General features: G+C 43.0%; 1 protein-coding gene and 1 long non-coding RNA gene across 4 annotated transcripts in view; one reads left to right on the forward strand and one right to left on the reverse strand.

Annotated features, from left to right (window-relative positions):
* The window catches only part of LOC139576753 (MLX-interacting protein-like), a 50,347-nt gene extending 25,719 nt beyond the window's left edge, over positions 1 to 24,628 (reverse strand). For all 3 annotated transcript variants that reach the window (XM_071403178.1, XM_071403176.1, XM_071403177.1), the window contains exons 1-6: positions 24,315 to 24,628; positions 4,492 to 4,598; positions 4,091 to 4,176; positions 3,730 to 3,819; positions 2,990 to 3,031; positions 1,159 to 1,399 (exon numbers count right to left, since the gene is read on the reverse strand). In XM_071403178.1, the coding sequence (XP_071259279.1) occupies positions 1,159 to 1,399; positions 2,990 to 3,031; positions 3,730 to 3,819; positions 4,091 to 4,176; positions 4,492 to 4,598; positions 24,315 to 24,628 (880 nt within the window). The remainder of the gene's footprint in view (positions 1 to 1,158; positions 1,400 to 2,989; positions 3,032 to 3,729; positions 3,820 to 4,090; positions 4,177 to 4,491; positions 4,599 to 24,314) is intronic.
* On the forward strand, positions 24,463 to 27,844 carry LOC139576755 (uncharacterized). The gene is made up of 2 exons (XR_011675167.1): positions 24,463 to 24,601; positions 26,701 to 27,844. It is a non-coding gene; the product is annotated as an uncharacterized lncRNA (long non-coding RNA).

Below are 27,844 nucleotides of genomic sequence, written 5' to 3' on the forward strand. Positions count from 1 at the left end.
GATTTCACCATGAGGCCAATGGTGATTTTAAAACAGTTAGGGTTTAATGGCTGTAATAGGAGATGACTGAGGATGGATCAACAATATTGTAGTTACTCCACAATACTATCATAAATGACAATGAAAAGAAGGAAGCCTGTACAGAATGCAAATATTCCAAAACATGCATCCTGTTTGCAATAAGGCACTAAAGTAACACTGCAAAAAAAATTGATTTCTGTTCTGAATACAAGTGTTACGTTTGGGGCAAATCCAACACAACACATCACTGAGTGCCACTATTAATATTTTCAAGAATGGTGGTGGCTGCATCATGTTTTGGGTATGCTTGTCATCGGCAAGGACTAGGGAGTAAAAAACAACAACAAAAAAACAGAATAGAGCTAAGCACAAGCAACATTCTAGAGGAAAACTTGGTTCAGTCTGCTTTCAAACAGACAAATTTACCTTTCAGCAGAACAATTACCTAAAGCACAAGGCCAAATCTACACTTGAGTTGCTTACCAAGATGACATTGAATGTTGCTGAGTGGCCTAGATACAGTTTTTTTTATTACTTAAATCGACTTGAACATCTATGGCAAGACTTCAACCAACTTGACAGAGCTTGACACATTTTTTAAAGAATGGGAAAATATTTTACAATCCAGACAGATAGACTTACCCAGAAAGACTCACAGCTGTAATCGCTGCCAAAGGTGATTCTAACATGTATTGACTCAGGGGGGTGAATACTTGTTTTATTTTCCATTAATACAAAAAAATAAAAAATATCATCTACTTTGACAGAGTATTTTGTGTAAACTGTTGACAAAAACATTATTTTAATTTAATAATAATTCATTTAAATCCCACTCCGTAATTTAAAAAAATGAAAATGTCAAAGGGGTGTGAATACTTTCTGAATGCACTGTATCTAGACAAAATATGCATATCAGATGTTTTTTTTTTTGTGACATCTTCAATCAATTAAATTGACTTAATTTGGGACTACAGGGGAGGGATAAAACATTTAGTGACATGATTGAAAAACCAAATTATTTTCAAAACAAATGTGTTATTTCCCCACTGTAAATAACCTTCTTCAAATCTGGCCCCTGTAAGAATATAGTTGATAAGCCCTGGTGTATGGAATGGGATGTTGGCGGCGGGCCCTCACCTATTTCCCTGGGATTGGGCCAGGCCATGGGCTGGTGGGAGGCCAGCGTGGAGAAGAGTGTGTCAGAAAACTCTGACATCAGCACGTCCATGTCAAAGAGTGGGTCCATCTCCATGGGGACGGGTGACTCACGGCTCTTGCGAGCAATGCGGCGCCCAGCCATTTCCTCATCCTGATAAAGGGACACACGGAAGGTGTCTGGAAAGACCTCCCCAAACAGCGAAAACTGTTCTTCCGGCCCCTTGGGGTGTTCAAAATGCAACAAGCCAGCCAGTCAGTTACACAAAAAAACATGCAGTGCACATATTATACAGCATAGTCACACAACTAATCTACTTAACATAGTAAGATAAAACAATTATGAAACATGCACATCGCATACTCAAATTGATTCCAATCAGTCTTTCTGATGAGACATCAGAAAGACTGATTGGAATAATTATGCACCAAGCGGTGTTTGTTTGCACAATTGAAGTAGGCTCACTATACTCCCCTACGTATTTATTTGGACAGTGAAGCTGAAACTTTTAATTTGACTCTATACTCCAGCATTTTGGATTTGAGATCCAATGTTTCATATGATGTGACAGTACATTTTATTTGAGGGCATGCTCATATATATTCTGTTTTTCCGTTTAGAAATGAAAGCACTTTATGTCTCTAGTGCCCGCTTTTGAAGGCGTCATAAGTATTTGGAGAAATTCACTTTTGTATTAAAGTAATCAAAAGTTCAGTATTTGGTCCCATATTTCTAGCACGCATGACTACATCAAGCTTCTGACTCAACAAACTTGGATGCATTTGCAGTTTGTTTACGCTGTGTTTCAGATTATGTTGTGCTCAATAGAAATGAATGGTAAATAATGTAGTGTGTCATTTTTGAGTCACTTTTATTGGAAATAAGAATAGAATATGATTCTGAACACTTATACATTAATGTGCATGCTACATTGATTACAGGTAATCATGAATGAATCGTGAATAACGATGAGATAGAAAGTTACAGAGGCATAAATAGCATACTCCCTCCAAAAAATGCTAACCTCCCCGGTTATTGGTACTGGTGAGCGGTTAGCATGTCTTGGGGGTATGATCTTCGTGCCTAACTCATTCACGATTCATTCCAGATTTTCTGAAATCATGGTAGTATCCACATGAATGTAGAAGTGTTCAGAAACATATTATAATCTTCTTTATAATAAAAGAGTACAAAATTACACAATACATTATTTACCATTAATTTATATTGGGCACAACATAATCTAATTTACAACTAACACAAACTGCAAATGCATCCAACAAATGTGTAGAGTCACAAGCTGGATGTAGTCATTGCGTGCTAGGAATATGGGACCAAATACTAAACTTTGACTATTTTAATACACATAAGTGAATTTGCCCATATACTATTGACACTTTCAAATGGGAGAACTAGATGCATAAAGTGCTTACATTTCTAAACGGTAAAACAGATATGTATGAAAATACCCTCAAATAAAAGGTGACATTCTGTAGTGTTCCCTGATATGAAAAAGTTGATCTCAAATCCAAAATGCTGAAGTATAGAGACAAATTAAAAGTTTTAACTTCACTGTCCAAATAAATACGTAGGAGAGTGAGTGTATGTGTACTCAAAAACAGCATTAGAACATAACCTACAACTTTAATGAATTCATTCTGTGACATTAATAACCTATTATTTTCCATTTTCACATTAGATTTCAGATGTTGGGATTATTTGGGTGTTAACCTTATTTTCCCTCACACTACTTTGCTATTACCAAATTTGAATAGAGGCAGCACCACACACAAGAACGCTTAGAATGCATACCTTGAGAAGGCTTGATAGATCATCATCCTTGTGCTTCTGTAACTGTGACAAATTGGAAAATCAATGTTAATTGGCAGATTCATATATTGAATGAATAACATGATATTCAACTGGTTGCCTCACGAGCCAGTTAAAGCAACTGACAATAACCTAAAATAGGCATACTGCTGCTTAGTCTTAAACACGAGTCAACTTTGTTTTATTGCGACATAGCGGTACTTTTTAAATGTTTTTATTTTTCATTTTACCCCTTTTTCGTGATATCCAATTGGTAGTTACAGTCTTGTCCCATCGCTGCAACTTCCCTACGGACTCGGGAGAGGCGAAGGTCAAGAGCCATGCGTCCCCCGAAACATGACCCTGTCAAGCCGCACTGCTTCTTGACACACTGCTCGCTTAACCCGGAAGCCAGCAGCACCAATGTGTCAAAGGAAACACTGTCCAGCTGACGGCCGAAGTCAGCTTGCAGGCGTCCGGCCCGCCACAAGGAGTCGCTAGAGATGGGACAAGGAAATCCCGGCCAGCTAAACCCTCCCCTAACCCGAATGACGCTGGGCCAAATGTGTCTCCCGGTCACGGCCAACTGTGACACAGCCCGGGATCGAACCCGGGTCTGTAGTGATGCCTCAAGCACTGCAGCCTTAGACCGCTCCGCCACTCAAGAGGCCTAACATTGCGGTACTTTAATCTAAACACAGAAAAGGCACCATTTCAGGAAATAACTAAATCCATTACTCTACCCGTTTCTTGAAATATGTCCTCCACTTGTGATACTCTCGAATTACAATTTCAATTCTTCTTTTCCAATATTTCCCCTCTGTGGCTATTGCCTACAGAAGATAGAGGGGGAGGGAGAAAAGAATGTGGGAAGAGGTTGACAGAAAAGTGGTAAGCAGTAAGGAGGGGTGAGAGACATGGGTGGGAGTGGAACAGAGGAGGAATTTTTAAAAATATAATTGATAATGAAGAGTAACATGCGAAGGAGCCAAAACGATACGTATGGGATAAAAAAGTGATCAGAGAGAAGAGTCTGGTTATTAGGGTGAAGCAGCGGTATGGTAGTGTTGCCTATATAGCCAGCAATCCACATCCCTTCCTTACCTCTGCCGAACGATGGTCCTCCATGTCCACGGTCCCATCCAGAGGAGTAACAAAATGGCAGACAGGGTTCTCTCGCTTCTCCACATCTGTAGAGTAGAACACATGCAAGAGCTACCAGTTGAGTGAAAATAACACACCACTTCACTAAGCAGATATCAATTTACCCAGATTGATTAAATATGATTTGTACACATTAACTGTAGACTATACTTCTCAATCAGAAGGTGATTCAAGTGCCGTTCAGTGGCTCTCCAAACCCAACCCTGGATACCCCTGCACAAGCGTTAATCCCATACTTCTTTCAGCCAAGTTAAACCTGGTTGTTACTTCGTTACAACAGTGGGGTTACTGTTTTTAGTGAGAGACAGAGTAGAGTATGAAGCCATGTGTGGAGCTCTTACATTGCATGTACCAGGCCCTCCAGATAGCATTGTTGAGCCGGATCTTGTCTCTCCACAGCAACTTCAGTCCTTTGAAGTTCTTCCATTTTGGCGACACCAACTTGCCGCTGAAAAGGCAGAAGATAACACAAGCATCTAAAAGACCTACTCAAGTGGGAAAGGTGCAGGTTGGCAAAATCAAGAGGTAATGTTAACAGTGGAGTTAGAGGTTTTCATAGAACAAATATGGATGTCACCCCTGATTTCAGACAGCTCAACCTTCCCTTTATCCTAAGTGTAGGCAGGCTGCCTTGACAGTAGACACACTCCATGACTCCAACTCTGAAAAGGCCAACATAACACATGCATCCATAGGGACTAAGTAGGCCACCGTTGACACTGGAGACTACACAAAACACAACAGTGAGAGGCAGAGAGCATAGGTGAGGCAAAGACAAGGCAGTGGAGGTTTTAGCATGTTCTATCAATCATGAACAACTTCATGTTCTATTTCACACCGAGGCTTGGTGGTAATCGAGGGGGAGTGTTGGAAAGATTTTTCGCATTGAGAGAGGAACTGCCGTCATTGACAATGGATGTAAAACAAATAAAAAAGGATTAAAATTAAAAAAAAGACTTGGTTGACTTTCTGTGTAATGAAAAGAAAATGTGTCTCCTTGTCTATGTAACTGACATATTTGGGAAACTGAATGAACTGAACGCAAGCACGCATGCAGGGGAAATACAAAAACATTATACAGATGAGTGACAATCAGTGGATTCAGAGGAAATAATTCTTATTGGAGAGTCTTTCAAAAGTGAACCATGCCCCCTTCCCTTGGCGGTGCATGTATCTAACAGAAAAATATAACACAATTGTATTTGTCACATGCGCCGAATACAACCTTACCGTGAAATGCTAACTTACAAGCCATTAACCAACAATGCAGTTAAGAAAAATAAGAGTTAGGAAAATATTACCTAAATTAAAAAAGTAACACAAAATAATAATGACGAAGCTATATACAAGGGGTTCAGGTTAAGTCGAGGTAATATATACATGTAGGTAGGGGTAAAGTGACTATGCATTAAAAATGAACAGCGAGGAGTAACAGCGTAAAAACAGGGGGGGGTCGGGTAGTCGGGTAGCTATTTGATTAACAGTTCAGCAGTATTATGGCTTGGAGGTAGAAACTGTTAAGCAGTCTTTTGGACATAGACTTGGTGCTCTGGTACCGCTTGCCGTGTCTATGCCTAGGGTGGCTGGAGTCTTTAACAATTGTTAGGGCCTTCCTCTGACAGTGCCAGGTTTAGAGGTCCTGGATGGCAGGAAGCTTGGCCCCAGTGATGTACTGGGCCGTACGCACTACCCTCTGTGGTGCCTTCCGGTCGGATGCCGAGCAGTTGCCATACCAGGAGGTGACGCAACCAGTCAGGATGCTCTCAATGGTGCAGATGTAGAACTTTTTGAAGATCTGAGGACCTATGCCAAATCTTTTCAGTCTCCTGAGGCAGAATAGGCCTTGTCGTGCCCTTTTCACAAATGTCTTGGTGTGTTTGGACCATGATAGTTTGTTGGTGATGTGGACACCAAGGAACTTAATAAAGCTCTCGACCTGCTCCACTACAGCCCCATCGATGAGAATGGGGGTGTGCTCAGCCCTCCTTTTCATGTAGTCCATGATCAGCTCCTTTGTCTTGATCATGTTGAGGGAGAGGTTGTTGTCCTGGCACCACAATGCCAGGCCTCTGACCACCTCCCTATAGGCTGTCTCATCGTTGTATGTGATCAGGCCTACCACCGTTGTGTCGTCGGCAAATTTATTGATGGTGTTGGAGTCGTGCTTGACCACGCAGTAGTGGGTGACCAAGGAGTACAGGAGGGGACTAAGCACACACCCCAGAGGGGCCCCCGTGTTGAGGACCAGCGTGGCGGATGTGTTGTTGCCTACCCTTACCACCTGGGGGCTGCCCGTCAGGAAGTCCAGGATCCAGTTGCAGAGGGAGGTGTTTAGTCCCAGGGTCCTTGGCTTAGTGAGGAGCTTTGAGGGCACTATGGTGTTGAACACCGTGCTGTAGTCAATGAACAGCATTCTCACGTAGGTGTTCCTTTTCTCCAGGTGGGAAAGGGCAGTGTGGAGAGCAATAGAGGTTGCTTCATCTGTGGATCTGTTGGGGCGGTATGCGAATTGGAATGGTTCTAGGATTTCTGGGATTATGGTGTTGATGTGAGCCATGACCAGCCATTCAAAGCACTTCATGGCTACAGATGTGAGTGCTACGTGTCGGTAGTCATTTAGGCAGGTTACCTTGGTGTTCTTGGGCACAGGGACTAGGGTGCTCTGCTTAAAACATGTAGGTATTACAGACTCAGTCAGAGACAGGTTGAAAATGTCAGTGAAGACACTTGCCAGTTGGTCAGAGCATGCTCTGAGTACAGTATCAGTAAGTGTCCCACACGAGTGATGACTGCTCACCTCCATCGATTAGAAGAACACTTTGGGACCTACTTCCCAATCCATTTGACTGTGATCCTGGCTCAGTTGATGTGCCAGTAAGTAAAATCTAACAGCTGATTGAGCTGTCATGTGACCGAATGGTGCAGATAACGTATTTGGCTATTTCAGCCACACCCGTTGGTGACAGGTTTATAAAATTGAGCACTCAGCCATGCAATCTCCATAGACAAACATTGGCAGTGGAATGGCCTTGTTGAAAATCACTGAGCTCTTCAGCGTGGCACCGTCATAGGATGCCACCTTTCCAAACAGTCAGTTTGTCAAATTTCTGCCCTGCTAGAGCTGCCCCGGTCAACTGTAAGTGCTGTTATTGTGAAGTGGAAACGTCTAGGAGCAACAACGGCTCAACCGCGAAGTGGTAGGGAACACAAGCTCATAGAACAGGAACCACCAAGTGCTGAAGCACGTAGCGAGTAAAAATAATCTGTCCTCGGTTGCAACAATCACTACAGAGTTCCAAACTACCTCTAGAAGCAACGTCAGCACAATAACTGTTGGTCGGGAGCTTCATGAAATGGGTTTCCATGGCCAAGCAGCCATACACAAGCCTAAGAACACCATGCGCAATGCCAAGCATCGGCTGGAGTGGTGTAAAGCTCGACGCCATTGGACTTTGGAGCAGTGGAAACACGTTCTCTGGAGTGATGAATCACGCATCACCATCTGGCAGTGCGACGGAAGAATCTGGGTTTGGCGGATGCATAGTGCCAACTGTAAAGTTTGGTGGATGAGGAATAATGGTCTGGGACTGTTTTTCAAGGTTCGGGCTATGCCCCTTAGTTCCAGTGAAGGGAAATCTTAACGGTACAGCATACAATGACATTCAGGATGATTCTGTGCTTCCAATTTTGTGGCAGCAGTTTGGGGAAAGCTCTTTCCTGTTTCAGCATGACAATGCCCCCATGCACAAAGCGAGGTCCATACAGAAATGGTTTCTCGAGATCGGTGTGGAAGAACATGACTGGCCTGCACAGAGCCATGATCTCAAACCCATTGAACACCTTTTGGATGAATTGGAAAGCTGACTGCGAGCCAGGCCTAATCATCCAACATCAGTGCCCGACCCAACTAATGCTCGTGGCTGAATGGAAGCAAGTCCCTGCAGCAATGTTCCAACATCTAGAGGAAAGCCTTCCTAGAAGTCTGGAGGCTATTATAGCAGCAAAAGGGGGACCAACTCCATATTAATACCAATGATTTTGGAAAGATATGTTCAACGAGGTGTCCACATACTTTTGGTCATGTAGTGTATCTGTAGTGTAGCTGGATTCAGTGCTCTCGTCTGCATTAAAACCAAATATCGATCCAGGTTGGATGTGACAGCAGAGATGAGGTGCGCACTGTCCAAAAACGCCCCCTGACTTTGAGAATCTCCAACTCGACATGCATTAAGCACACCCATCTCATTAGTGGTGGTGAGATAATATACATTATGTCAGTAATTTGCAATTGACTGACATAGCCCCACATTAAAAGTAGGCTATGTGATGGTGATTTGAGAAGACAATCAGAAATACTGTTAGAATGTTTTTCAATCAACTGCCATAGCCCCAAATAAAAAAAGTTAACATTGGCTGTTAATTACATGTTTCTCACTTGGTTGGGGTCGCAATCATTTTTCACTATCAACATAAAAAAATTATGTAACCTTTATTTACTAGGCAAGTCAATTAAGAGCAAATTCTTATTCACAATGACAGCCTACACCGGTCAAACCCGGACGACGCTGGGCCAATTGTGCACCACCCTATGGGTCGTGCCCAAAAAGGTTTTGGAATCCCTGGCCTAGTATAATCTGTTTACTATAACTAAAAGTGCAGTTCATGGGGCTGAGTCAAACATAGGAAGACAGAGGCTGTCAACAGGACAAGAAAAAAACAGGAACAACGGGTCATTCATATGTGTAGGACTAACAGGTTGCGCCACAACCATGTCTGTAGGGGGAACATCCATTGCTAATTCCAGTGTTTAGTTGGTCGCTCTACACAGATGGGTTGCCTCACACAACGCTCCAGCTTACACTTCTGTAGAAGTTCCGGTTTCAGTTGGGACAGAGAGGATGAGTCAGAAATGGACGCGCGTCACCGGTGACGTCACTGCCATATCCGCTTGTTGCCCTATTTAAACATGAGCACAATTCCTGCCCGGGAACTATCTTTCCCCTTTTGAACTTTCCATGAGATTCTGGGGGAAAATGCAATGTTGGGTTGACATTAAAGGTTGCCCAATGGCCCGGGGCAGGTAAACTGTGAATGCCCGGTAGGGAAAGGTACAATATTGTCACAAAGACAACCTTTATTTACCATTGATTCTAGTGTTCCATTTGTTTAAAACAACAAAAAATAAACCAAGGCCAAGTGATCCCAGTTCTTTCCCCTACATTCTCTCTACCCTCCATGCCTCACTCACTCAATTCTGATCAGACCACTCCCTCTAGTCTATTCACACGCATGCTGCACACAAAAGATCCCATTAGGTCTATAGAAATACTGCTTATAAAACGTATCTAACTGATGGGATACACAAACAAAACTATAGACAAGCTACATTCCTTGCTTAATCACAAATTCAAAGTAGACTTGCGAACCGCTAGTGTGCCACTTAGAATTGGTTACAACAGCCCTACTTCTAGGCAGGTTCCATACTGAAACGTGCAACAAAAACATTGTTTTGGTAAAAGGCAGTGTATTTTTTCCTGAATCATTAGTCTACTTTGTTACATTTTTAACAAAAGCCTGCCCACCAAGTTTAAACTAAACAAATCAAACACAAGGTAAACAAATGTACACCCATGGAATGTGGGTGACGTATGGTTAAATAGGGGAATTTTAGCTTTCTAATGTTGTTAACTGTTTGTCTTAACTCGCAATATTCAGGATAAAACACCCTGTTAAATCGGGAGTAAACGGTGAACAGCGACAACGACTCACTTAGGAGTGTTTTAACGACGCATCGTTCCAACGGCCGAAGACTTAACATGCGTTTGTCAAAACACCATGCAGAGAACGTTTGTTAAATGCGTCGTTGAAGCATGTGTCGATACTGAAAAATAGGCAGCGCTGCTCTCGGATCACCTTTCTACACTGCACTAAAATACACTGCTCCAAAAAATAAAGGGAACACTTAAACAACACAATGTAACTCCAAGTCAATCACACTTCTGTGAAATCAAACTGTCCACTTAGGAAGCAACACTGATTGACAATAAATTTCACATGCTGTTGTGCAAATGGAATAGACAAAAGGTGGAAATTATAGGCAATTAGCAAGACACCCCCAATAAAGGAGTGGTTCTGCAGGTGGTGACCACAGACCACTTCTCAGTTCCTATGGTTCCTGGCTGATGTTTTGGTCACTTTTGAATGCTGGCGGTGCTTTCACTCTAGTGGTAGCATGACACGGAGTCTACAACCCACACAAGTGGCTCAGGTAGTGCAGCTCATCCAGAATGGCACATCAATGCGAGCTGTGGCAAAAAGGTTTGCTGTGTCTTTCCGCGTAGTGTCCAGAGCATGGAGGCGCTACCAGAAGACAGGCCAGTACATCAGGAGACGTGGAGGAGGCCGTAGGAGGGCAACAACCCAGCAGCAGGACCACTACCTCCGCCTTTGTGCAAGAAGTAGCAGAAGGAGCACTGCCAGAGCCCTGCAAAATGACCTCCAGCAGGCCACAAATGTGCATGTGTCAGCATATGGTCTCACAAGGGGTCTGAAGATCTCATCTCGGTACCTAATGGCAGTCAGCCTACCTCTGGCGAGCACATGGAGGGCTGTGCGGCCCCACAAAGAAATGCCACCCCACACCATGACTGACCCACCGCCAAACCGGTCATGCTGGAGGATGTTGCAGGCAGCAGAACGTTCTCCACGGCGTCTCCAGACTCTGTCACGTCTGTCACATGTGCTCATGTGCTCAGTGTGAACCTGCTTTCATCTGTGAAGAGCACAGGGCGCCAGTGGCGAATTTGCCAATCTTGGTGTTCTCTGGCAAATGCCAAACGTCCTGCACGGTGTTGAGCTGTAAGCACAACCCCCACCTGTGGACGTCGGGCCCTCATACCACCCTCATTGAGTCTGTTTCTGACCGTTTGAGCAGACACATGGACATTTGTGGCCTGCTGGAGGTCATTTTGCAGGGCTCTGGCAGTGCTCCTCCTTGCACAAAGGCGGAGGTAGCGGTCCTGCTGCTAGGTTGTTGCCCTCCTACGGCCTCCTCCACATCTCCTGATGTACTGGCCTGTCTCCTGGTAGCGCCTCCATGGTCTGGACACTACGCTGACAGACACAGCAAACCTTCTTGACACAGCTCGCATTGATGTGCCATCCTGGATGAGCTGCACTACCTGAGCCACTTGTGTGGGTTGTAGACTCCGTCTCATGCTACCACTAGAGTGAAAGCACCACCAGCATTCAAAAGTGACCAAAACATCAGCCAGGAAGCATAGGAACTGAGAAGTGGTCTGTGGTCACCACCTGCAGAACCACTCCTTTATTGGGGGTGTCTTGCTAATTGCCTATAATTTCCACCTGTTGTCTATTCCATTTGCACAACAGCATGTGAAATTTATTGTCAATCAGTGTTGCTTCCTAAGTGGACAGTTTGATTTCATAAAAGTGTGATTGACTTGGAGTTACATTGTGTTGTTTAAGTGTTCCCTTTATTTTTTTGAGCAGTGTATAAACGCAACATGTGAAGTGTTGGTCCCATGTTTCATGAGCTGAAATAAAAGATTCCAGAAATGTTCCAAATGCACAAAAAGCTTATTTCTCTCAAATTTTGTTTACATCTCTGTTAGTGACAATTTCTTCTTTGCCAAGATATGCCACACCTGTCAGGTGGACAGATTATCAAAAAGCTGATTATACAGCCAGATCATGCCTCCCAAATTGCGCAGTGGTCAAATGCACTGCATCGCAGTTCTTGAGGCATCACTACAGACACGGGTTCGATCCCAGGCTGTGTCACAGCCGGCCATCCAATCACAGCCCACGTGTATGGAGTCGTGTGGGCGAGCAGGTTTGCTGATGTCAATGTTGTGAACAGAGTGCCCCATGGTGGCAGTGGGGTTATGGTATGGGCAAGTATAAGCTACGGACAACAAACACAATTGCATTTTATCTATGGCATTTTGAATGCACAGAGATACGGTGACGAGATCCTGAGGCCCATTTTTGTTAAGGTATCTGTGACCAACAGATGCATATCTGTATTCCCAGTCATGTGAAATCCATTGGTTAATATATTTAAATTGACTGATTTCCTTACATGAACTGTAACGGAGCAAAAAAAAATAGCGTTTATGTTTTTGTTCAGTATATATTAAAATCTTACCTTAACATTAGAATTCTTTCACAATACTGAGAATGGATCAGCTCCTAGAGAGATATTACCACCCATGACTGCAAATATAGGAGGGTTATTCTAATGCTTACCCAATAATAACGCACTAAAATCACAGATTTGGCACATCATTGTGCACATGCTGTTAGGCCTACACATTAAATATATTGAGGCAAATATTACAGAAAGTAGCCTACAATTAGCCAAATATAAAACTCAATTGATTTAACATGAAATTGATTTAAATGGGATTTAAATATATAGGCCTATATAGCCTATACTGTATTTATCTGAAACGTATTTTTATCCTTTGCTTATTTGTAACAACTGAAAAGACATTGGCAACTTTGTATTTGTAGCCTAGTCAACATCATACTGAAGTTATCGGCGGTCAGAGAGACAAACATCTTGATTCTGTGTTTAGCGGGTATCTTCGTTAGATGCAAAAAACATCTAAACGACACACTTAGCTGGTTCGTATTGCCTCGGAGGCCAGGTTGGGGCTGGTTCTATGAGAGGTCTGAGGCAGTCGGTAAATTACGAGCGTCAAAGTGCAACTTTACTAACAATGGTTTTGGGAAACAGCTTGGAGATTTAACGTAGCTCCTACGAAGGTTCTAAAGATGAACTTCGCCGTAAGATGATTTTGGGAAACCAGGCCCTGTTTCGGTAGCGCGAGTCGCAGCTCAAGTGGCGCTTGCAGTCCATCAATTAGCAAATTACCTCGCAACTCTAGCAAGTGTTTTTCAGTTTAAATTACCCAATGACAATGGGCATAGACTCTATTTACTATGTATTTTGCATAGAAATGGAATTAAAGGTATTTTTTGTCCCCTGACAAGTGAACTGAAACTATCAATGAGTCAAGGATATGTCCTTCCACTTAAGCCAAGTTGATGGGTACAAAGCCACCTGAGCCGGATGCCCGTATCACCCATCCACTTGGCTACATGTCTACAAATGTAGCCACTAGCCACTGCATTGGAGATTCCTGGGGACACCAGGCCTTAAAACCTCTCCATCTATGACAGCCTAGGTGAGGACACTTGTTGCTCCGGACGCCCTACCCAACCCCCCAAGTGAAAGGCAACACTTTGCGGGTGGGTGATTTATTTGTGCCGTGTCAAGCCATTTGAGCAAGTGCCAAGGTCAAGAGTGTACATGAATGTGGTAGACTGGCCCAGTTTAAGTTACTGCAACGGGTCTGTCAACCTTTCTCACTCATAATAGTTGCACATTGGCATTCACTCTTGACCTTGGCACTTCCTCAAATTGCTTGACACGGCACAAATAAATCACCCACCCGCACAGTGTTGCCTTTCACTTGGGGGGTTGGGTAGGAAGTGGGCGTCCGGAGCAACAAGTGTCCTCACATGGGCTGTCATAGATGGAGGACATTTGTAGATTTGAAGAAGCACCCAGCCAATGTGCAACTACTATGAGTGAAAAAGGTTGACAGAATCGTCGTGGTTCCTTAAACTGGGCCAGTCTACCACATTCATGTGCATCTTCAAATGCAGTGTAAGAAAAAAAGAGGAGTGAGTTTGATTATGGTGGACTCTTCAGGCGCTGTCCTATTGTGTAGCAAAACAGGGTGTACATGGACCGTCTACATTGCAGTACACTTTTGTTGCTCTAAGAGAGAGCCAAAGTGCTAAAGGAATCCAGATTATCGACCAAGTAGTAAAGGGTGTGGTTCACTAGAGATATACTGTCAAGCAGCGCTTACCTGACATCACTGAGGGGTGACCTTAGCTTGATATCACTGAGGGGTGACCTTAGCTTATGAGAATGAAAGCGCAAAAAATGCATTTGATTTAATTGGCTAAGTTTGTATTATGTACCTGCACCATGGCCCTACCACCTACATTTAGTTCAGGTTCTGAACATCTGTCATTGTTCTCTACATCCACTAAACCTAGTCTGCAGTAAAACTAGAGCAAAGGTTGTGGGATGTGCGATGGTGCCAATCCTTGGCAAGCAGAGAGCTGTAAAGGAATGCAATCTCCCTTGCACAGGTGTCATATCATGTGTTGACATGGGTTGAGGGTGTTCCGAGAAGGAGCAACACCGACTTTTATTGCAAAACCCCTGTCAGCAAAGTGGTGCTCAGGCTGTTTGCATTGCCTGGGCGTCTGGTGTCAAGTGACCTCTCCACACTCAGCACATCAAGCATGGCTAAACATCGGGCTGTAAAATCCCAACAATCCAGGGTCCAGCGAAACAGGGTGTGTATATGTCTGTCTGTGTTTGGCACTAGACAACAAACTGCATCCGAGTGATTCCTTATAAAATGCAGACAAAAAAAGACCATGATTTGGGGGATTTTCACAAAATGTAAACCATAGAATAGTCCTTTGGAGGAAGGATTGTTGACATATTTTACCTTTGTATCCAAAAGCATAATTAAGAAATAATTTCTCAAAGTTAGTATATTTATGACATTTTGCTCTTACCCAGGGCTCCTTTAAAGCGGCAATAAGCATCTTCCCGCCCCCGTTTCTGTAAAAACCTGAGGGATGGAGAAATGTAACCACTCTCAAATGTATAGACAGAGCTATGGATGCAAGGACTGACTATCCAATAATCAAAGTCCTTGTTTAAACCAGGGGTATTCATCTGGTGGTCCGTGGCTCCCTAGGGGTCTGCAAAGGTACTGCAGGGGGTCCACAAAAATCATTTTTATTTCAATGTTTTTATGAATATCGCTAGCAACAGAATAAACATGTTTTATTACATAGGCCTACTTACAGTAGAAAATAGAGGAATATCTTATTTCTCATGATGTCAACTTTATTTCTCAGCTCATAATATTGAGGAAATTACATTAATTGGAGCCAATTGACCCTTCACTATGCTCAGCCTGCCTTGGTTACTGTTTCAAACGAAATCTCCTCACAATGATCTCAAACTGTGTTTCTAATACACATTGAAATTAAAACAGACTACCCCTTGCTAATCAGGAAAGTCTTGTGTATGTTGTGGTGGACTGTCATTACATTTGCTTCACGGGAACCTGGTAAAATTATGTTAGTAGTGTGGCTAGCCACTGAATGGCTCTGAATTCACTGTCAGCGTGCAGTCAAAGCTATAACCACTTTTGGAACTAACTAGTGCTCTCAAATCATATCCTGATGTCAACAGCAGATGGAAACAGCATTCATAACATTTTAGCAAAAGGGAAATGGTGGAGCGATTTCTGCATAGTACATATTTAATAATGAAAAGCTGAAATGTCTTGAGTCAATAATTATTCAACCCCTCTGTTAAGGCAAGCCTAAATAAGTTCAGGAGTAAACATGTGCTTAACAAGTCACATAATAAGTTGCATGGACTCACTGTGTGCAATAAGTGTTTAACATGATTGTTGAATGACTACCTCCTCTCTGTACCCCAAACAAAAAATTATCTGTAAGGTTGAGGAGCGAATTTCAAACACAGATTCAACCACAAAGCCTATGGAGGTCTTCCAATGCCTCGCAAAGAAGCGCACATATTGGTAGTTGGGTAAAAATAAGCAGACATTGAATGTCCCTTTGAGCATGGTGAAGTTATTTGTAACACTTTGGATGGTGTATCCATACGCAGTCACTACAAAGATACAGGCGTCCTTCCTAACTCAGTTCCCAGAAAGGAAGAAAACCACTCAGGGATTTCACCATGAGGCAAATGGTGACTTTAAAACAGTTACAGAATTGAATGATAGGAGAAAACTGAGGATGGATCAACAACAATGTGGTTACTCCACAATACTAACCTAAATGATAAGAGTGAAAAGAAGGGAGCCTGTACAGAATAAAAAATATTCAAAAACAGGGATCCTGTTCATTATAAGTCACTAAAGTATAACTGTAAAATATGTGGCAAAGAAATTAACTTTATGTCCTGAATACATGTTTGGGGCAAATCCAACACAACACATCACGGAGTACCACTCTTCATATTTTAAAGCATTGTGGTGGCTGCATCATGCTATGGGTATGCTTGTCATCGGCAAGGACTGGGAGTTTTTATTAAAAATAAAAAATAAATGGAATAGAGCTAAGCACAAGCAAAATTCTAGAGGAAAACTTGGTTCAGTCTGCTTTCCAACAGACACATTCACCTTTCAGGAGGACAATAACCTAAAACACAAGGCCAAATCTACACTGGAGTTGCTTACCAAGACGACATTGAATGTTCCTGAGTGGCCTAGTTACAGACTTAAATTGGCTTGAAAATCTATTGCAAGACGTGAAAATGGCTGTCTAGCAATGATCAACAACCAAATTCACAGATCTTGAAGAATTTTTACTTTTTTTAAGTGCAAATATTGTACAATCCAGATGTAAAATATGTTTTCATTTTGTCATTATGGGGTATTATGTGTAGATGTGTGAGAATAAAAATGAATGTAATCCATTTTGAATTCAGGCTGTAAAAAAACAAAAATGTGGAATAAGTCAAGGGGTAGGCATACTTTGTGAAGGCAATGTATAGCCAAGCAGCTGAGCTAACTAGCAAACACTGTAACAGAAGTATAATTTAAATTTCAAAAAATATTCCAACAGGCTCGGCATTTCAGGAATCACATTAAAGTATGTGATGCACATACTTCTTTCAATTTTGTGGGGGGGGGGCTAACGTATAATGGGGGTCCCTGGGCTGCCAGTTTGCCAAGAGGTGGTCCTTGGGCAAGGAAAGGTTTAAACAATTTTTTGACACTGTATAGTGTTTGTTTAGATTTATTTGTTTACAAATATTGGAGCAAAACAAGCTTACACTACCGCTCAAAAGTTTGGGGTCACTTAGAAAAAAGCACATTTTTTGTCGATTAAAATAACATCAAATTGATCAGAAATAGTGTAGACATTGTTAATGTTGTAAATGACTACTGTAGCTGGAAACGGCTGATTTTTAATGGAATATCTACATAGGCGTACAGAGGCCCATTATCAGCAAACATCACTCCTGTGTTCCAATGGCACGTTGTGTTAGCTAATCCAAGTGTATAATTTTAAAAGGCTAATTGATCATTAGAAAACCCTTTTGCAATTATGTTAGCACAGCTGAAAACTGTTGTTCTGATTAAATAAGCAATACAACTGTGCCTTCTTACACTAGTTGAATATCTGGAGCATCAGCATTTGTGGCTCAAAATGTCCAGAAACAAAGAACTTTCTTCTGAAACTTGTCAGTCTATTCTTGTTCTGAGAAATGAAGGCGAGAAATTGCATAGAAACTGAATATCTAGTACAACGCTGTGTACTACTCCCTTCACAGAACAGCGCAAACTGGCTCTAACCAGAATAGAAAGAGGAATGGGAGGCCCCGGTGCACAACTGAGCAAGAGGACAAGTACATTAGTTTGAGAAACAGATGCCTCACAAGTCCTCAAGTGGCAGCTTCATTAAATAGTACCCGCAAAACACCAGTCTCAACGTCAACAGTGAAGAGGCGACTCCGGGATGCTGGCCTTCTAGGTGCTGAAATGTGTTCGGTTGTTTGGTTATTAAAAAGGGACAGGCGGCTATTTGAGATTCGACGTTGAATTGAAGTTTTACAGTAAGCTCATGAGGCATTTATAAGTTATATACTGAGTATAGAAAACATTAAGAACACCTACTCTTTCCATGACATAGCTTTCACCTGGTCAGTCTAACGAGGCACTGAGTTTGAAGGTAGGCCTTGAAATACATCCACAGGTACACCTCCAATTGACTCAAATGATGTCAATTAGCCTATCAGAAGCTTCTAAAGCCATGACATCATTTTCTGGAATTTTCCAAGCTGTTTAAAAGGCACAATCAACTTAGTGTATGTAAACTTCTGACACACTGGATATGTGCCACATTAAATTATATGTGAAATAATCGGTCTGTAAACAATTGTTGGAAAAATGACTTGTACACAGTAGACATCCTAACCGACTTGCCAAAACTATAGTTTGTTTACAAGAAATTTGTGGAGTGGTTGCAAAACGAGTTCCAATGACTCCAACCTAAGTGTATGTAAATTTCCGACATCGAGTGTGCACACATATGTAACCGATGTGAAATGGCTAGCTAGTTAGCGGTGGTGCGCGCTAACAGCGTTTCAATCGGTGACAGCGTTTCAATCGGTGACGTCACTCGCTCTGAGACCTTGAAGTAGTTGTTCCCCTTGCTCTGCAAGGGCCGCGGCTTATGTGGAGCGATGGGTAACGATGCTTCGAGGGTGGCTGTTGTTGTGTGCAGAGGGTCCCTGGTTCGAGCCCAGGTAGGGGCGAAGAGAGGGACAGAAGCTATACTGTTACACATACACACACATTTCTATTTATTTCAACTTTAGGTAGGCTAGGCTGGTAGGCTAGTTGAGAACAAGTTCTCATTTACAACTGCGACCTAGCCAAGATAAAGCAAAGCAGTGCGACACAAACACCAACACAGAGTTACACATGGAATAAACAAACATACAGTCAATAATACAATAGAAAAAGTATATATACAGTGTGTGCAAATGAGGTAGGATAAGGGATGTAAGGCAATAAATAAGCCATAGTGGCAAAATAATTACAATATAGCAATTAAACACTGGAGTGATAGATGTACAGAAGATGAGTGTGCAAGTAGAGATACTGGGGTGCAAAGGAGCAAAATAAATAAAATAAATAACAGTATCGGGATGAGGTAGTTGGATGGGCTATTTACAGATGGGCTGTGTACAGGTGCAGTGATCTGTGAGTTACTCTGACAGCTGGTGCTTAAAGCTAGTGAGGGAGATATGAGTCTCCAGCTTCAGTGATTTTTGCAGTTCGTTCCAGTCATTGGCAGCAGAGAACTGGAAGTAAAGGCGGCCAGAGAAAGAATTGGCTTTGGGGGTGACCAGTGAAATATACCTGCTGGAGTGCGTGCTACGAGTTGGTGCTGCTATGGTGACCAGCTGGGCTTTACCTAGCAAAGCCATATAGATGACCTGGAGCCAGTGGGTTTGGCGACGAATATGAAGCAAGGGCCAGCCAACGAGAGCATACAGGTCGCAGTGGTGGGTAGTATATGGGGCTTTGGTGACAAAACGGATGGCACTGTGATAGCAAATTGGATGCAGTCTGAGTGTTGGAGGCTATTTTATTAATGACATCGCCAAAGACAAGGATCGGTAGGATGGTCAGTTTTACAAGGGTATGTTTGGCAGCATGAATGAAGGATGCTTTGATTGCGAAATAGGAAGCCGATTCTAGATTTAATTTTGGATTGGAGATGTTTAATGTGAGTCTGGAAGGAGAGTTTACAGTCTAACCAGACACCTAGGTATTTGTAGTTGTCCACATATTCTAAGTCAGAACCATCCAGAGTAGTGATGCTGGACGGGCGGGCAGGTGCGGGCAGCGATCGGTTGAAGAGCATGCATTTAGTTTTACTTGCATTTAAGAGCAGTTGGAGGACATGGAAGGAGAGTTGTATGGCATTGAAGCTCGTCTGGAGGTTGGTTAATACAGTGTCCAAAGAAGGGCCAGAAGTAAACAGAATGGTGTCGTCTGCGTAGAGGTGGATCAGAGAATCACCAGCAGCAAGAGCGACATCATTGATGTATACAGAGAAAAGAGTCGACCCGAGGTTGAACCCTGTGGCACCCCCATAGAGACTGCAAGAGGTCCGGACAACAGGCCCTCCGATTTGACACACTGAACTGTCGGAGAAGTAGTTAGTGAACCAGGCGAGGAAGTCATTACAGAAACCAAGGCTGTTGAGTCTGCCGATAAGAATGTGGTGATTGACAGAGACGAATGCCTTGGCCAAGTTGATGAATACAGCTGCACAGTATTGTCTCTTATCGATGGCGGTTATGATATCGTTTAGGACCTTGAGCGTGGCTGAGGTGCACCCATGGCCATCTCGGAAACCAGATTGCATAGCAGAGAAGGTACGGTGGGATTCGAAATGGTCGGTGATCTGTTTGTTAACTTGGCCTTTGAAGACCTTAGAAAGGCAGGGTAGGATAGATATAGGTCTGTAGCAGATTGGGTCTAGAGTGTGTCCCCCGTTGAAGAGGGGGATGACCGCGGCAGCTTTCCAATCTTTGGAAATCTCAGACGATACGAAAGAGAGGTTGAACAGGCTAGTTAATAGAGGTTGCAACAATTTCTGCGGATATTTTTTAGAAAGAGAGGGTCCAGATTGTCTAGCCGGGCTGATTTGTAGGGGTCCCGATTTTGCAGCACTTTCAGAACATCAGCTATCTGGATTTGGGTGAAGGAGAAATGGGGTGGCTTGGGCCAGTTGCTGTGGGGGGGGGTGCAAGGCTGTTGACCGGGGTAGGGGTAGCCAGGTGGAAAGCATGGCCAGCCGTAGAAAAATGCTTACTGAAATTCTCAATTATCGCGGATTTATCGGTGGTGACAGTGTTTCCTAGCCTCAGTGCAGTGGGCAGCTGGGAGGAGGTGCTCTTATTCTCCATGGACTTTACAGTGTCCCAGAACTTTTTGGAGTTTGTGGTATAGGATGCAAATTTCTGTTAGGAGAGCAAAGGTTAGCTTTTTCTAACTGCCTATGTATATTGGTTCCTAACTTCCCTGAAAAGTTGCATATCGCGGGGGCTATTTGATGCTAATGCAGAACGCCACAGGATGTTTTTGTGTTGGTCAAGGGCAGTCAGGTCTGGAGTGAACCAAGGGCTATGTCTGCTCCTGGTTCTACATTTTTTGAATGGGGCATGCTTATTTAAGATGGTGAGGAAAGCACTTTTAAAGAATAACCAGGCATCCTCTACTGACGGGATGAGGTTAATATCCTTCCAGGATACCCGGGGCAGGTCGATTAGAAAGGCCTACTCGCTGAAGTGTTTTAGGGAGCGCTTGACAGAGATTAAGGGTGGTCGTTTGACCGCAGACCCATTACGGACGCAGGCAATGATGCAGTGATCGCTGAGATCCTGGTTGAAGACAGCAGAGGTATATTTGGAGGGCAGGTTGGTTAGGATGATATCTAGGAGGGTGCCTGTGTTTACGGATTTGGGGTTGTACCTGGTATGTTTATTGATAATTTGTGTGAGAGATTGAGGGCATCAAGTTTAGATTGTAGGATGGCCGGGGTGTTAAGCATGTCCCAGTTTAGGTCACCTAACAGCACAAGCTCTGAAGCTAGATGGGGGGCAATCAATTCACATATGGTGTCCAGGGCACAGCTGGGGGCAGAAGGTGGTCTATAGCAAGCGGCAATGGTGAGAGACTTGTTTCTGGAAAGGTGCATTTTTAAAAGTAGAAGCTCAAATTGTTTGGGCACAGACCTGGATAGTAAGACATTACTCTGCAGGCTAACTCCGCCCCCTTTGGCAGTTCTATCTTGTCGGGAATTGTTTATAGTTAGGGATGGAAATTTCAGGGTTTTTGGTGGTCTTCCTAAACCAGGAGTCAGACACGGCTAGGACATCCGGGTTGGCAGAGTGTGCTAAAGCAGTGAATAAAACAAACTTAGGGAGGAGGCTTCTGATGTTAACATGCATGAAACCAAGGCTTTTACGGTTACAGAAGTCAACAAATGAGAGTGCCTGGGGAATGGGAGCGGAGCTAGGCACAGCAGGGCCTGGATTAACCTCTACATCACCAGAGGAACAGAGGAGTAGGATAAGAGTACGGCTAAAGGCTATAAGAACTGGTCGTCTAGTACGTTTGGAACAGAGAGTAAAAGGTGCAGGTTTCTGGGCATGGTAGAATAGATTCAAGGCATAATGTACAGACAAAGGTATGGTAGGATGTGAATACAGTGGAGGTAAACCTATGCATTGAGTGACGATGAGAGAGATATTGTCTCTAGAAACATAATTTAAACCAGGTGAGGTCACCGCATGTGTGGGAGGTGGAACTAAAGGGTTAACTAACGTATATTGAGCAGGGCTTGAGGCTCTACAGTGAAATAAGGCAATAATTACTAACCAAAACAGCAATGGACAAGGCATATTGACATTAGGGAGAGCATGCGTAGCCGAGTGATTATAGGGATCCAGTGAGTAGCACGGCGGGCCGGAGACACGGCGATTCAGACAGCTAGCGGGCCGGGGCTAGCAAGCTAGCAGAAGGGCCTTAGAGTGACGTCGCAACGGAACAAGTCTGTTGTAGCCCCCTCGTGCTGTTACGTCGGCAGACCAGTCGTCATGGATCAGCAGGGCTCCGTGTGGTAAAAGGGTCCGATTTGCTCTGGTTTGAGTCATGCTGTGCAGACTGGCGAGAGTTATCCGGGCTAAAGGTAGCTGATGACCGCTAGCAGACTACTAGCTAGTTAGCTGGCTAGCTTCTGTTGGGGGTTCCAGTACAAAAGTAAAGAAAATAGCAGATCCATACCACATTGAGTGAGGAGGATTGCAGGAGAGTATGTTGAAGTTGAGGTTAAGAAAAATATTTTTTAAATATACGTGTAGAAAAAAAGATATATACACGGGACACGACTGCTACGCCATCTTGGATTAGACACACACGTGTATAGTTGAACATAATATACTCTACAGGCATATCAAACTTTCAGAGTGGGATCTCTGCTAGTTTGAAAATTATGGCCGCAAATGTTCCATTATATTAACCAGATACTCCATTGGCCGCTTTAACAATGAAAATAAATGTCTTAAAAAAATGGAAGGTAGTCGGGAGGAGGCATCAAAGAAAGGGCAGATACGCGTGTGAACCACAACGGTCCTTGCTACTAGGATCTTTGGGACGTCCCTACCCCACCCCCATTGAAGTTTCCATTTAAATTGGTTACGGTGCCGGTTAGGGTTATGGTTAGGATTTAGGGGTAGCGACGTCAAAAGGATTCCGGATTGCACCCTCAGGCATAATTCTGACAGCCGAAGCATTACGAAACTTCTATTTGATCAAATAAACCTCACATAGCATATAAAGACACATTTTTGGTTGACCAAATTCGACATTCATTGACCTCCATACAAAAAAACTCAAAACGCTACCTGCTGGAGAATACTGTAACGACCCTGGGTTTATAAGCGCGGAAATCGACTCTGCCGCTCGAGCATGCTTTTGCGGCACAGTCGATAGCGCGCCGGACTTCGGGCTAGAAGGTCGAGGGTTCGAGACCCGCTCCCTGTCTGTTTCATTACAATACATTTTCGGGCGAGTTACCTTCTGTGTACAAAGATTTTTCTTCAGATTATTAGAATGGGTTTAAATATATGACTTCATTTTTCAACAGTTTAAAAAAATAACGGAAGGTTATGCCGATAAGTAGTGCCTAGTGCGGTGTAACTGTCAAACTGTTATGCAAACTATGCAAAGTTATCCAGACCAGACCTGCAAGTAGGACAGGACAATATACTGCAACCACAGACAGTTGATCTTGGGACAACTGCACAACACATAATATTTAGCATATGCCGAATATTAAGCCTGGCTACCAAGCCACATCGTTCCCGACCAAACGCCACGCCCAGGATAGATATAACTGAACTAAATTCAGTAAGTAGCCTGGCAAGCCTAATAACTTCTCATTTGACATTGACAGACACTACATGCGAAGGAGCTGCATCGAATTATTACATTTAAAGCATTAATTAGACTATGGTTGTTGTTGTATGCCACTATACTGTAGCCTGTGTTTAAGAAATTTAGACCCGTGACTTCAGCTACACCCAATGCTTTGGGCGTGGGATCAAATACTCGAGAGACACTGGAAAAGGAAATGCTCGTCCAACTTGTGATTCGCTTAGAAAATAAAACCACTTAGTTGTCATTGGACGAGTTCGTTTTGCATGTCCCGGTGCACCGCGTGGGCGGAGTTTATATTTTGAGACTAGTCCATTGGTCTTCAAACATCTCCACTCAACCGGAGCACCGGGCCATGCAAAACAAACTTCACAATTCGGTAGCTGGGTATGGACAACGCATATTTTTTAACACAGTCCAAGATGTAGCCCATTCAATTTATGCCACCGCATTAAAGCAATGCGTGGAAGCTAGGTAACTATTTAGTTAGCAAACGTTACACGTTTAATTGATTGACGAAAACCAACCAATACACAAACCTGTATGCAAGGGTCATGCATTCGAAAAGTTTTGTCAACGACGCGTCAATGGAGAGATGTGATGTACACTTCTTCCCGAAGTGATACGTCCGACAGGTTTGTTTGTTGACTGTGTCGAAATCGTAACCTTTTCTTGGTGGGTGTTCAATGTGCGGCGAGGACACCATGAAGTGACCACTGTGGATTATCTGCGACTCGCGTCCATCCGACTTCTTGAAACCAATGTGAGACTCCTCCGTGTCCGAGTCATCGTCCTGCTCCTGCTTGATACGCACTGTGGGGCTTCGGTATTGTATTTCCCTGGTGGTAGCCATGTCTTAGTTATTTAGCTAGCTAACGTTAGTTCTTCTGGAATTATTTGCTAACGTTAGCTGTTCTCATAGCTAGTAGTTGCGAGTTAAAATAAAGTTATTCATACATGATGTTACTTTGCTCTTTCGAATACATTTTCCAGTTTTGCTCCACCCTTTGAGAAACGTTGCATTGTTGGCAGCCACTGCCAGTCTTTTCAGTATCCTATTTTGCTAGCTATATATAGCTTGCTTACAGCTAACAAAAGTGTTGTTGGTATCGAAGTATTTCCAGTGAAGCTAAAGGGACTAACTGTTGCGCCGTCATGTCTGCCAACGTGATTGGCTGGAGTATCACAGAAACACCCTCCACTCGAGCTGCAGGCTCAAAATAACTTCGACGAAGAGAGTAGTCGTCTTCGTGTGGTAGACGCTTTGTTCCATATTGCTGCGTTTCCCAGTTTTGCTGCTACTACCAATTCAATATTCTGGGATTTCCTTCCCCTCATTGTGGTACAATTAATGACCATAACAGCAACAAGTTAACTACTACTCACAGGGCTCCAATCAACAAGGCCTACTACTCACAGGGCTCAAATCTCTCACTAGCACAGGACATTTCTGATCCCCAGCAACATGGCCACCCCCACAATTGAAACACACACTTTTCCCCTTTAAACTACACTTGTCCCATGCCCTCCTGCACACTTCTCACACTTGAATCTCCCTTCTACATACTGCTGTAACATAACCATAAATTTGGCACCTGAAACACCTTAGTGGGTTCGGAACAAAAGCTCTCACAGGATAATTTATACCCTAGCATGACTTTATCCGGCAACACTCTGCATCAAAACTCTAAAGGACAGACCGTGTCTGCTCATTCTCACGCTCTCCTCCGGGTCTGCATTGCATCAAGCATTGTCTTCACCAGGCCCGGGCTTTAGCCCCGAATGATTTTGTCTCTGTTCCGAGTCTTTTGCCCTGCTGGGATAGTGTAAAATAAGCTATTCTACACTGCAAGGAATATTACAAACATGAGCCCTGGTCTGCCCTGTCTTTTTAGTGCTGCCTAAAACCAGCATTTCAGTGTATGGTGGCACTTTAGGAGGCGGAGACAAGGTGGTTTTCTAAAGTAATTTTTGATTCGTCCCCCCAAAATATATTTTGCCGTGCACAGGCTCAATCTCTGTGGGAGAGAGCGCAAAGATGAGAAGGAGAACCGGAGGTAAACTTTGTTCGCTTGCTATTACTATAGCACATTTTGTTAGCCCATAATGATGTTATTGACTTCACAGTAATCCAGATTCGAGTCATTTACATTCAACATGTCGACTCAAAAGCTGCACTGACAAATAACGTTAAGCTAACTAACTAACATGAGGGACTACCCAGTCGAGCTAACACTGAGACGGTTGTTGTATTTGCAGGAGGAAGTGAATAGATTGTGTGTGTGTGTGTTAACAATACAATTATTTAGCATCTAGCTACATAGATGGGTTGGCTGACAACGTCACAAAAATGATGTGCGATCTTCCATGGGGCTTAAATCAGCCTGTTGTGATTCTGGATGGCCAGATTGTTAGCAAGAATGACACTGCCATGTGTGGGAATAATAAGTGGTTTATTTCAGCATATTTCAAGTTATTGATACCATGTCTTGTTTTGAGGTGTTTTGACTGATTTCATGTCTATGCAAATATGGCTAAAATTCACTAGCTAGCTAACCAACAAATGTAAAGATTTATTTGAAACAACAAGTGGTCATTGTGCAAATGTATTTGTTTTCAATAAAAATTGGAAACTAAATATAGCTTACATGTAAACAATCTAAGCCAACCTCATTTGTTTTGCCACATGGTTGCACGCATTTAGATTTTGTTGCTAAAGCGACAGAGAGAGAACACAGGTATTGTGGTTAGTGAAGGGTAAGACAGTTGAATGTTAATCAGGTTTAAGATTGAGTGAAAAAATTAATGTAAACATTATTTGCCTGTTCATGTTGTGTGTGCATATATTGCTTCTGTATGTTTGTCTGTTCAGGATACTCCATATTGCTACCGCACTGATACTATGCCTTCTCTGTAATAATATAGGAAACCCAAGACAGCAGAACGTCAGACAGCAAGGAATAGAGGGGACAAGACAGAGCGAGAACACGGGAGAACATCTCGAGAGGGCAGGCCCACACAAGACAAACATGGCATATTCATCTCAAGCCAGAGGAACTAGTCCTTGCTAAACATAAAGATGCCACTTCTGACATGTCCTGTGTGTATACATTGTTAGACACTGATATTTTCCCATCACTCAAGGCAATCATACAGACTGTGCTGACCATCCCAGTTAGCAGCTGTGAGAGATCTTTCAGTGCATTAAAACATCTACATACCTGGCTTAGGAGACCAAGATAGAATGACAATTGACAAGGATATTCATACTAACACGCTTGGGAAAGAGTGAAGTCATAGACAGGTTTGCACCTACAGTTTAATTGTTTAATTTCACATTTTTATGGATGGACTAATTCTAGTACTGTGTAATATAACTAGCAAACATTGTGAATATTTAGTTGGAGAATGGATTGTATGCTGGTACATGTGTGTAAAATTGTGAAGAGATGTTACTACAGGGGTGTAGGGGGTTTTTGTTTTTGTGTAATTACTTAGGTAGAAATATTGTCATGTAGCTAATTGACCTTGGACTTTTTGACATCCCCGTGATTCAGAATATACCATCTTCATAGTCATGTTATGCTTGGTTCAATAGCTATTGACGAGGAAACCGAATACCCAATATAAAACGAATTTTACTTCTTTAAGCAGGACACCACTTTCGTCCCCATAGACTCAAAACCACAAACAGATCAACCAAAGGTATGGATCCACTTTCTCCAAGAATCATACTCCCATTGGGCCAGAGTCTTCCTGATCATTGGAGTGAGGCTCGGAAGCCTTCACACCACCTGACGACCCAGGTTCTTTCTCCTCACTTTCGTCAGGATCAATTTCAAGTTCACTGTCCGTTGACAGCTCAGGGTCTTCAGGCACGTACCATGCATTTTGTCTCTCCCGTTTCCTACCCCATTAAAGTTGAACATTTAAATGGGTTAGGTAAGGGTTAATGGCAGGGGGCGTGCCTGTTTTGCATGTTATTTTGGCATTAATACGTGTCACATCAGTTTGCAAACAATGTAAATATATATATATACATCATTGAGTTAATAAAACTGCATACAAA

The sequence above is a fragment of the Salvelinus alpinus genome, chromosome 5 (genome assembly GCF_045679555.1).
Source record: "Salvelinus alpinus chromosome 5, SLU_Salpinus.1, whole genome shotgun sequence".
In the NCBI taxonomy this organism is placed as follows: Eukaryota; Metazoa; Chordata; class Actinopteri; order Salmoniformes; family Salmonidae; genus Salvelinus; species Salvelinus alpinus.